The 12,629-nt window shown below is 35.5% G+C and overlaps 1 protein-coding gene across 1 annotated transcript in view; it reads left to right on the forward strand.

Moving 5' to 3' along the window:
• MARCHF5 (membrane associated ring-CH-type finger 5) overlaps window positions 1-12,629 on the forward strand; it is a 56,283-nt gene that overhangs the window by 37,659 nt on the left and 5,995 nt on the right. Inside the window, exon 3 of the mRNA XM_028512310.2 lies at window positions 6,827-6,957. Coding sequence (XP_028368111.1) covers window positions 6,827-6,957 — 131 coding nt within the window. The remainder of the gene's footprint in view (window positions 1-6,826; window positions 6,958-12,629) is intronic.

Consider the following 12,629-nt stretch of genomic DNA (forward strand, 5'->3'; position numbering starts at 1 on the left):
TTCAGACCCTCAGTGGGATTCAGGAAAATATGACAGGGCATCTGATGGTAATCAGAACTGTGTGAGGTCACAAAGTGTCAACTTTGAAGGGGACTGAAGTGTCATTGTCCTATGTACAATGTTTCTTGTAACTTCTATCTTCAATAAATGTATCTATTTTCATATTACATAGTTGGATACTTTCTGGACAGAAACATGTAGTATGTTCATAATTAATATTGCCATCTCTTTATATATTAATAATAATTGATGGTGGAGTTCTTTCATCGCACTTCGAACTTTTTGAAAGTAAAAAAATGTAATACCTTAGTATGGTTTTCTACAAAAAGCAGACAATGCCTTTTCTCTAATAAGTTATGATGTTTCTTGATTCTTTCCTAATTCTTTTTTTTTTTTAAGATTTTATTCATTTATTTTTAGAGAGGGGAGGGAGGGAGGGAGAGAGAGAGAGAGAGAGAGAGAGAGAGAGAGAGAGAGAGAGAGAGAGAGAGAGAGAGAGAGAGAGAGAGAGAGAGAGAGGGAGAGAAACATCAATGTGCAGTTGCTGGGGGTGGTGGCCTGCAACCCAGGCATGTGCCCTGACTGGGAATCGAACCTGCGATGCTTTGGTTCGCAGCCCACACTCAATCCACTGAGCTATGCCAGCCAGGGTCAATTCTTTCCTAATTCTTATATCAAGCTTCTTTAGATTGATACTACTTTGTCTGTATTTGTACTCAATTTGGATACAAAATCTTGTGGATTCTATTCTAGTTTATTCTGACTTTATTATAAGATCAGTTTTCCCTAAATATCTTTCTCATTTTAGTATGTCTCTCACCAGGAACTTACTTCCTACCTATTGTGTCATGTTCTTTAAAGATCTAGTCAAGGTTTCTGTCAAATATTCCCCACCTTACTGCTTGCTATACCAGCTTTAAATATATATATATACACCTTTTGAATAAAGTTTTTAAGGTTTTGTTTATTTATTTTTAGAGAGGGGAGGGAGGGAGAAAGACAGGGAAGAATCATCAGTGTGTGAGAAACATTGACTGGTTGCCTCTTTCATGCCCCCAACTGGGGACCTGGCCCACAACCCAGGCGTGTGTCCTAACCAGGAATCAACCAGCAACCTTTAGTTTGGCTGGCCAACACTTAGTCCGCAGAACCATACCAGCCAGGGTTGAATAAAGTCTTTTGGCTAGTTAAAAGGTCTTTTAGCATTCCCCTTTTCGATTATCAACTTCAATTGTAGGTTAAGATTCACTTCTATTAATTAGCAAATATATACAGTTGTTTTAAAACTCTTTAATTAAAATTTCACTAATAGGTATCTGTATAGTTTGTACTGTACTTTTATGCATTTGTTAATTTTGCCTTTAAAATTTTCAGTTGTTTAATGTGTATTTATTGTTTGTCCCTAACTAGATTATAGACTCCCTGGAGGCAGAGGCTAGTGTGTTCAGTTTTATTTACCTTTATTTTACCTTTATTTTAATGCACAGTAAAATGTTATATGTACAATAGGTGCTTAATAAGTACTTATAACCCTCAAATATTCTATGGGCTATTCTGTTCTTAGGATAAATTTAAGTTTTCCCTTAGCTCAAACTATGTAATCATAAAGAACTACGATGATGTTTAATTACTTTTGTGATGATATGCTATGTATATACACCTGGAGGAATGGTACTCTAAAACTCTGGAGATCTTTTATTCTTTGAGGTTTTGGAAGGGGAAGTTTTTTGTCAGTTATTAATTTGGTTATCTAAAAAATTGTCCAAGAACATATCCTTTCTTCTCTGTTTACAGTAACTTCTTATTAGGCAATGGAACTTACAGCTGAGTTAGCAGGATATTTGTTGTAACATAATAATGGTAAACTCTAAACCTACAAGTAGAGAGCAAAGACGAAACTTACATAAGCTTGTCTGAGGTTCTTAAACCTCTTAAAAACTGTTGAGTGATAGAGAAAGTTAAAACTCTTTACTACTATCCCATTAGGATTCCTGTATACTTTGAACTCTTAATTGAATTGGTTGTTGTGATATTACTTCATGTCCTCAATACAATTTACATTTGTTGACTTGGGATCATATAATTAATACTTTAAAAAAATTTTAACTGATTGAGTTAGATACTTGCCAGAGGGCTGTAATTAGCTGTATTTGGTGCCCTGTGGAATGGCCAAAGTTGCCCTGATGTACTACTACCAAGTACCATGTGCTGAGAGCTTAGAGAGTCCCTGAGAGTGATGCCAATCATCATCAGAAAGCATTTTTTAAGCACCTATCTGTACATGGTTTTGTCCTAGGCATTGTACAAAACGAATTAAACAGACATGGCCCCTGCCCCCTGGGAGTTTTCAGTCTAAGATGATGCTGACATGGCCAGACATAAAGGATATTGAAACAACTGAACAAACATTGAACAAGAACATAAAGTACTAACATTATGCACAAGCAAAGGGGTAAGTGCATTTTGTGGGATAGTATGTAAAGGAAGCCTCTTGGGACATGAACAGGGTGGGGTAGAGCAATTACACCAAGTTAGGTTCATTTTCATTGGGCAGTTGGGTTTGCATACAGACTTAATTAAAATAGAGATAGTACATCCCAGAAACAGTGCAACAAAAAAAAAGAGTTGGAGCAAGAAGAGAAGTTTAAAAGTATATTGTTGGATTCTTGGTGGCCTCTAAAACTTGCAATTCTGGATGGTTCTTAATCTGAAAGTGGAGTTGATGTTTTGACTTAACAAGTTGGCATTTGAGTTGGGTCTAGGGCAAAATCGTTCAGTGCAAAGAAAACAGCCCCATAACATGGAAACTTGAATAGCTTCTGCAAGCAATCTATTTGCTTGTTAATTGTCTTTTACAAACCATTGGCCACTTAACAGAAACCTTGTGGTTCATGGGAGCTATAATCTTCTTAGATTATCTTATAAAGTACCTAAAAATGCTCATTAAATTATGTTCTGTGTTATAAACTATAGCGCTCATAACATGGAAATTATTTTTCAAGAATTGGTCCATATTTTTTAAGATACCTTTCTATCTCTGAGAAAGGTCCTAGGAATTCCGGGTAGTATTATAAGCAATGCCAGCAGATGTTGAACGCCAAGTATCGCCTGCCTTTCATTTTATTAATTTCTTATTTTCCAAGATAATGCCTTTAACACCATTCATACGTATAGACTTGAATTTAAATCACAGCTGCAGCAAATCTACATTTTCAGTGTCTTCCAGATAAAACTCATTACTTCTTTTTCAGTAGACATGGACTTAAGAGTTTCCCCAGTAGTTCTCAGCTCACTGTTTGATTTCATTTAAATGTGAAATGTGAAGATTTGAATTTACCCAAAATATTAGGGTGTAGTTTTTTTTTTCACAAAAGCTTTTCTATTGTATAAAAGAATTCACAACATATTTCCTTTAAATTGCCATCCACTGTTTAAATACAATGCTATCAAAAACATAAGTGGCAAATCCCACTGAGGCATTAAAAATTTAATAATGCCTTTTTAAAATATTGAACCCTTTTTATACCCTGACATATTTAACTTGCAAGGTGCATTTATTCACACTTCTTCCTTCCCGTTAGAATTAAGGGCTAGAGTTTTGCCTCGCCTCACTTCCTATAATTCTTTGTGCTATAATCTGACAATAAGAAGAATCTAGTCGCTATTAGTATTTTCTTTTTGTGATGCAAGTCATGGGATACGAGCACACAATAAGCTTCCTGACAGCAGGGTATGATTCAGGAAGTCATCCAGGGGACGTCAGTGATTGTTCTTACTCAACAAATAGCTGATCTAGAGCATCTTTAGTTCTCAGAAATACCTCCTCTGGGTGGCAGCTTTATTATTCTAATGGTATAGAATACCACTAGACATTTAACCTTTTAATTATGCAACTAATCTTGGACTAGTCTATCTGGAAGAGCCTTGAGAGGTTTAGACAAAATAAATTTAAAAGCCTAGACAGAATTTTGTCAAAAACACTAGAATTAGGGACCACAATTCGGCCAGTGTTGTGATTTAATCCAGCATATCCTTTCCATATGACCCAAAGGGTGAGCAGAAAATTTCCAAAATTAACAGTGAGGGTTTTGTTTGTTTTTTGTTTGTGCAAAAAGAATTCACACCCAGTGATTCAGGAAGAAAACTGAAAAGTGAGCTAATTTTGTTAGAACTTTCTGAGATCTTTAAAGGAAAGATAATTAAAACATCTCTAGGTTATCCATGTTCATAATAGAGAAAAGTGGTAGTGATGGATTGCTTTCAGGAATTATATTTTCGTTCAAATTAATTTTTATCAATTTTTTAGGAATTAACTTGCTTTACTCCATCAGTAGATCATTCTAAGTACCATGCTGAAAAGAGGAGGGGAGGAAGGTACATTGGAAGCATGTAGAATACCTCTTTCCATGTAAATTCTGATTCTAACAGGGTAGGAAATAGTCTTGTAACTTGGGCTTAGTACAGAATAATGAAAAAGCAACACCTAAAGATTTCCTTTTTGGAGCTTTTGTTCTAGTTCAGGACTTGGCAAACTTTTTTCTGTTTAAAAAAAAGGTATTTTAGGCTTTGTGTGTAGCCACGCTCCAATAAAACTTTATTTACAAAACCAGGCAGTCGGCTGGATTTGGCCAATGGGCCGTAGTTTCCCTGTTCTAGTATGTGGAAAGAGAATTAACAAGTAAATTAGAGTCTGTTAGCTACTAAGTGCTTTGGGAAAAAGAAAACTAGAGCCAAGTAATCAAATAGGGAGTACAGTGAGGTGTAATTTGACAGGTGGGCTCACTGAGATCATGAAGAGGAACCAGCAAAGGAGACTGAAAAGTTAGTGGCTAGTGAGATGGAAAGAAAATGAGGAGATGGTGATATCCTGCTCATGCAGTGAAGAACCATGCAGTAGGAAGAAGGGAAATCTTTGTCATATGTTGCTGATAGGCCAAAAGAGAGGAAAGCTGGGATTAGATTTAGCAATGCATAGGTGGTTAGTGACCTTATTGAGCAGTTTTGTGGAGCAGGTTCAAGAGAGAACTGAATGAGAGCAAGAGTGAAAACAGATAAGTCTTTTGAGGAATTTTGTTTGAAAAGGAGCAAAGAAATGGAACAATTGGGGGGAAAGGATCAAGTGAAGAGTTTCTTTAAGATAGAAGAAATAATGACGTTTGCTTGGAAATCATCTGAAGAGGAGCAGAGAATTGCTGGAGCCATGACTTTGAGTGGTGAGGAGATAAGATCTGGTAGATGAGTACATGTGCTATAGAGTCTGGTGGTTCTCCTGTGGCTTCAGTTTCTGATTAAAGAATTATCAGTAGAGAATATGAAAGTTGAAGTGTTGTCTTTAAATGTTAGTACCAACCTTTGAGGGATCTTTGGTGATTCACTGTAATGACTTATTGTGCCTTCTGAGGTAGTTACAAACTTAACCCAGCAAATGTGCGTATTGTGAGGATTAAACCCTACTTTATGAGATTAAATAATGATGGGTGTAATGCCTGTGGCACAGAGCCTAGTGTCATATAGACATTTAAGAAGTGCTGTTGTTAGAGTATGTAGAGTCAGTGTACCCTGAACTAGCCTTACTTTATCTATTTGGTCTCAAAAGATGCCTTGTCATAGTTTTAAATGTTATGTAAGTTGAAATTTGACACTAGTAAATATTGTCAAAGTGAATATGCTAAATTTAAATCATAGGTTGTTTGATGTCTCTCCAAATATTCTTTCTACTTCACAGTGTGGTCTCTCTTTATACAGAAACTAGTGACATTACTGGCTCCAATGATCGGGGGAAGTAGTGATTGGAAGTTCTGTAGATGAATGCTTGCTCTTGTATGTTTATTTTATCATCATATTGCTATGTTAATTTCTTTATACAATGAAAATAAATTGTTTTTGTGTATGGCATCCTCCTGTAGATTGTAAGCCCTCAGAAGGTAGGTAAAAACACTTGTACATTTCTAAGAAAGTATCTCAAATAATAGGATGCATGTGGCCGGTATTCAACAAATACTGTTACTATTAAATCAAGGTTTCATAATCTTTTGATTAAACTTAGATATTCAGTTCTTTAGGCCCTTCCACTGTTCTGGAAAATTCTGTAGCTAAATTATATTATTGGACTAAATGGCAGTTAATTAGAATACTTCCAAATGTAGCTATTCCAAATAAATTCCAGAGGGAGGGAATAATGAAATTTCACAGTTAAGCACATAATAATAGAAGCATAATTGGCACACACAGCTGTTGGAATGCCATAAAAACTGGTATTATGATAATTAAAAGAAGCTTGTTGGAGAATAATACTCAACTAATTATGGCATATTGAAAATCAAAATAAGATAGATTGACTTTGTGTAACTATAAGAAAATAGGCGTGGTTACTTTCACACACTGTTCCAAGGAAGTAATGAGTGAAGTCAAAGAAGTGATATTCTTACCAAGTACTAGAGAATTTAATTATGACTAGGAACTGTTTAGGAAAGGCAGGCTGAAAAGGCCACTTCATTCTGTAGTTGCCATTGTGATTAAGAGAAGTGAGAGAACTATTTCTTTTATAAGAAGCAACTGTGTTTGAGGTTTTAATCTTAGGTTTACTGATACAGAAAAATATTTAAAGAGGCTTTTTTTTTTTAATTTCAGAAGTAAAATTTAGCTATTCATGCAACTGCCTGAGAAATTCTAAACCTCTTCAAATCTAGGGTTCCATCACGTTTACATCAGTATTTCTAAACATCAGAACAACCTCATTGAAATATTTTAGATCTTTGGAAAATACTGAATAAGGCATTTTTAAAAATCTGTCTTGTGTTGAAACTTTATTTTCTTTGTCTCATAGGTCCAGTTGTATACGTCTTGGATCTTGCAGATAGACTGATCTCAAAAGCCTGTCCATTTGCTGCAGCGGGAATAATGGTTGGCTCTATCTATTGGACAGCTGTGACTTACGGAGCAGTGACAGTGATGCAGGTTCACTATTTAACTCTGTTCAGTTATATTACTTTTGATGTGAAGATCTGTGAAATAGACTTTGTTAGGAGTTTTAAAATTTATTTTGGACAAAAGCATTTTCATGACCTAAAAATAATATATAAAAAGGTACTTGGTGAAAAGTCTTCTTACTCCTGTTCTTTATTTGCCCAAATTCTCTTTACCTCCCCAGGTAGCCACTATTATTACTTTCATATATATTCTTCCAAACTTTCTTTGTGCATATGCAAGAAAAAATAAATATTGGGTCGCCCAAAAAGTCCATTTTTTCCATACAGTGGCTCTAGTAGCACTTAGTTGTCTTTAACTTCACTCACAACAATTTTGGTAGATTGTATTGTGACAGTTGTCATATCAGTGTGTGTGTATGTGTGTGTGTGTTTAACTTACCAAGATTGGTGAATTTTTGTGCAGCCATTTTGTACTGAAGATGGAAGAAAATAACACATTTTCAGCATATTATGCTTTGTTATTTCAAGGAAGGTAGAAATGCATCTGAAATACAAGAGAATATCCGTGCAGTGTATGGAGAAGATGCTCTGACTGATGGACATGTCAAAAGTGGTTTGCGAAGTTTCTTAGTACTATTGGCATTTTGGTCAAATAATTCTTTGCTGTGGGGCTATCTTATGCATTAGAAGATGTTTAGTAGCACCCTGGCCTCTACCCACTAGAAGAAGTCAATAGTAGAAAGTAGCCAACATACTCAAAATTTCCAAACCAAGAAAGTTATTGGTAAAAATGAAAAATTTGTCTTTTTATTTTACGGAAAAAAAGTAATGGACTTTTTGGCCAGCTCAATGTATTCACACACACACACATTTTTTTTTTAACCCAAAAGAAGTATTTTGGAGTTTCATCCCTCTTTTCACAATGAATTTTAGAGATCTTTTTATGTAAGTGTGCAGAAATTTGTATAGTATTCTATATACAGAATCACTACAATATATAACCAGTCTCTTGCTAATTAGAAAATGTGTTGCTTCTAGCATTTTGCTATTACAGAATAAGGCTATAATCAGTAACTGTTGATGAAAATTAGAGAGACTTAAATTTTCAGATTTAGTCCCAGGCCTTCAGCTCAACTCTTTTTATATTACCTCTTCCTTAAAGATTTTCGTCTATCTTTGCTGTGCTTTTTGTGTTCCAATCTATCTTTTGACCTAATCTTTCCTCAAATCCAGTTTTACAATAGCAGCTTGACCATCCTTAAATGACCTCTTGTGACTGCATACTCAGTATTATTGAAATCAAACATGTCTTTCTCATTTTGCAACCTAAATTTATTCCCCATTATAATTTATCTGTACTTTTAATTCCTATTCTTTTTTCATCTACTCAGTTTATAGTCTACATTCTTAGAATTGCCTTTGACTTTCTACTGCCTATATGCAGTCCACTGACCAAGGCCAAGCAATTTTCATTTTGATATGTCTTACATTTATGCTTCCTTTCCACAGTCTTCACCTCATGATTTCTTGTCACTCCCCCATTGTAACCTGGATGGCTAAAGGAGCCTCTTCATTGGTTCCCCTGACTTCATTCTCTTCTATCAATCTATCCTTTCAAATGAATCTTCCTAAAATAATACCTTTGATGTCTTTTCTTTTTAATCCTCACTGCAGGACATTTTCTCATTGCTTTAGAGAGAGAGGAAAGGAGAGAGAAACGTCAGTGTGAGAGAAACACCTGTTGGTTACCTTTTCGTATTTGCCCCAATCGAGGATTGAACCCACAACCTGAGTATGTGCCCTGACCAGAAATCAAACCCACGACCTTTCAGTTCCAGGATAATGACACTGCAACCAACTGAGCCACACCAGCCAGGGCTTCAACATCTTATTTCAAGCTTAACCATCTCCTCTGCCTTAAGTAGCGCTTCTCAAAAGTAGTGCCTAGATTGGTTAAGCATTTCATAAGTAACTGAATAAATATACTTAGGTTTATAGATGATGATATAACTTGCTTTTCTTTAATATAAATTAGTGTATGAAAGAAAAAGTGAGTTGAAACAGGTCCTCAAATACTGTGTCTTTCGGCATCATTTTATGTTGATAAGATACTGTGGGAACTTAACTCTTGTTTATATCAATTAGCTTATGGTAAAATTAGTTTTATCATTTCACTAATAGAACCTGTCAATACCATGAAAGTGGGGACTTTCTATATATGTAATATTCCAAAAATCGCACATAACCTATCTATGCCAGGGTCCATAGTAAGCAGTCCTTCTGGTTGCTCCATTAATAGTCATGGTGAGACAGTTTTGCAAGGCTTTTCATAAAATGTTGGTGACATCCCAAAAATCTGGATATAATCACTGGAATGAATCACAAATAATAAATTAAATGATCATTTGTCATGAGTATAGTGGATAAAGATTGAGAACCACTAGCTTGAAAAAAGATTTCATTTCCTTAACCTGATTTATTGTGCAGGCTCCTCCACAGTCTTACTTCATTCTGCTTTGATAGCCTATTGGGCTGTCTCCTATAGCCCATCCTTATGTTGTTTAGTGTTCTTTACCTCTGTTCTTTGGGTTATGTCACCTCCCTGCCTAATACCTGTGCTTGCAGTTCTGTCTCTACTAATCCAAATCCAGACCCTTTCATTCAGGCTTAGTTCGGCCACTTTTCCTCCTTGAAACTGACCAAGCAACTCCTGCCCACTGTGATTTCTTTTTCCTCTGCATTAGTGACATATTTTTATTCCTCAAATGGCAGCTACTTTTGTGCCAACCGAGTAATATTTCTTATATAGATTACCTAAATTATTTAACTTTTCCTGTATTCAGATCATACTTTTCCTATTAGAAAGTAATTTGCTTGAAAGTAGAAACTATATTATTTATACTTATACATTCCTGTATAGCATATACATAGAGACTAACATTTAACAGGCTTTCATAATACATTGATTTTTTAATATGATCTGTTCCATCAGGTATAACTGGTTTGTTCAGTTGATTATATTCTCTCTAATAATTCGTTTCACTCCAGCAATAAGTATCAGTACATCATTAGATCAAAGAAGTTCAGGATGATTCACTAGGATTGACAAAGACATGAAAACTTAGAGCACATTATACACTACTTAATATACAAATACATACAGGTATATATTTGTTGCAGATGAGGAAACTAAGGCCTTCTGAGACTGATTTCTTTTAAAACCTAATTGAGTATAGGAAATGGGATTGCTCTTCCTGAAAAGACTTTAGACTGAATCAATCTTAAAAGGTTTTTTTATAATTAATAGAACAGTTCAACAACACAGGATCCAATTAGGAATATAGTTTGTATCCTCTACAAATGGCTACCAGTTGTATCCTGGCATGTTGAACAATATTGGTATGATTCAATCAAAAAGTTAACACTGAGCTGAGGTCTGCATAAAATATAAAACAAATTGAAAGCTCTCATTCCCAGCCTCAAGGAATGTAGCCTAAGATAAGGTGTACATAAACGAACTGGAGAATAGTTACAAGGTTATATAAGCAATTGTGAAGAGAGTGTAGACTCCATACGCAGTATTTTAATTCAGTAAAAGTGCAAAATCATTTGAAGTTATGAAAAAGGTAAGTCTTATGCTGACCCTTGAAGGAAATAATTTGGATTGGTAGAGGGAAGAAATGATACAAGCAAGGAGACAAAATTTAACGTAATGGTTAACGGTGACAGTAAAGAAAAAGACCCCAAATTATGATAATACATATTTATTAGGTGTTACCATTTAGAAATAACCTTTACATGTATTGTTTCACAGGAAAAGGTTTTTATTTTTTAGCTCAGAAATGAAAGATCAGCTGTGGACAATGGGTAGTACTGTGTGTGGTTTGAGAGTATTAAGAAGACTTCTCCTTACCTGAGATATTGTCAGGGAATGCGCCCCACTGTACAATCAGAAGTGTTTCGGACTTTCTGTTTAACACTTTTCCTGTTTTTTTTTTTCTTTTATTCTCTAACTGCTATAAAGTAAATCAGATTAAGGAATCAGACAACTATTCTTTCCCCATGTATTCCTTTTTTTTTCTTTATGAACCAGTCTTAGGTTCAATCTCTCTTAATTGTGAGGAACTTAAATAGGAACTTCCAGTTACATTTTTATTGAACAGACAACATGATAGTTCACTTTTTCCCCACAGTACTGGGCTGAAGACCCTTCAAGCACTGATGCCTTTAATCCTTGAAACAATCTGGTGGTGTAGATACTATCAATTATTCCTAGTTGACAGGTTTAAAGAGTTTACATGTCTAGTACCATACAACAAGGAAGAGGCATTAAGACTCCTATCCCTAATCTTGGGCTCCTTAAGTGAAATCTGGTCCCAGAGGCAGCTGGAACATTTTATCCTGGAACAATGGAACCTTAATATCTAACCTAGTTCCACTTTTGCATCTAGTATAAAGACAACCCCCTTAAGCACTGCCCGTTCTTAATTACACTACAATTAATTATCCTAAATTCTAACTAAGAAAACCTATTAGTTCCTCACTATTCCATTCTCCTATTTAAAGGTAGGGTTCTAACAGGCAGTGCCTTAAAAGATCAGGCCTTAATTAAAACTCTTAGCCTTTCAGCATTGGTGAATTGTAGGCTTAGCTGGATATGAAGGTCTGGCTTTTAGCTCTGAAGCAAAAAAAAATAAACTTATCCAAACCTATAAGTATATAGGCGTTTATTTTTTACATGGATAATAAACTCATAGGAAAGTTCCTGCCCTGGCTGGTGTAGCTCAGTGGACTGAGTGCTGGCCTACACACCAAGGGGTCACCAGTTCAATCCCCAGTCAGGGCACATGCCTGGGTTGTGGGCCAGGCCCAGCAGGGGGCACTCGAGAGGCAACCACACATTGATGTTTCTCTCCCTCCCTTTCTCCCTCCCTTCCCCTCTGTCTAAAAATAAATAAATAAAATCTTTAAAAAAGAAAAGTTCCTGAGGAATTTCTTAGTTCCTGAATCTCACTCCAAAATTGAAGTCTTAAAAATAATGTGTTTTTTTTTATTTTATTTTTCAATTAACAGTTTACACTTGGTGTTCTTTTTATTAGTTTCAGGTATACAGCATAGTGATTACACAATCATACTTTACAAAGCATTGCCCCTGATATTTCCAGTACCCACCTGGCACTATACCTACTATGTATAACAGTATTATTGACTATATTCCCTGTGTTATACTTTACATCCCTGTGACTGGTCTGTAACTACTAGTTTGTACTTATTAATTCTTTCGCCTTTTTTACTCAGTCCTTCCCTCTGGCAAGCATCAGTTGTTTTGTATCTATGAATCTGTTTCAAAAAAAATCTGTTTTTAAATCTTGCAGCACAAAACCAGAATTTACATGATCATACACAAAGTTTGCTGTTTTTGTATTGACCAAAATTAAATGAGCTTCATTGCTTAATTTACCTTTCGTTTATTGCCCTTGATTCTGACCGTAGTAATAGTATACTACAGGTTATACTATTCTGTTTTTTTTGCAGCATTTATATTTGTCCACTTGTCTGATTTGACTGTCTCTCACCTCCAGAGCACATCTAGTTAGCTCACCATTTAATCCCCAGCACTAAGGCCTGTGTCTGGCACATAATCAGAGTTCAGTTGAATGAAGGAATGTATGCAAGTGAGCATGCATGGCAGCCTAAGCA

The sequence above is a fragment of the Phyllostomus discolor genome, chromosome 5 (assembly GCF_004126475.2).
Source record: "Phyllostomus discolor isolate MPI-MPIP mPhyDis1 chromosome 5, mPhyDis1.pri.v3, whole genome shotgun sequence".
Classification (NCBI taxonomy): Eukaryota; Metazoa; Chordata; class Mammalia; order Chiroptera; family Phyllostomidae; genus Phyllostomus; species Phyllostomus discolor.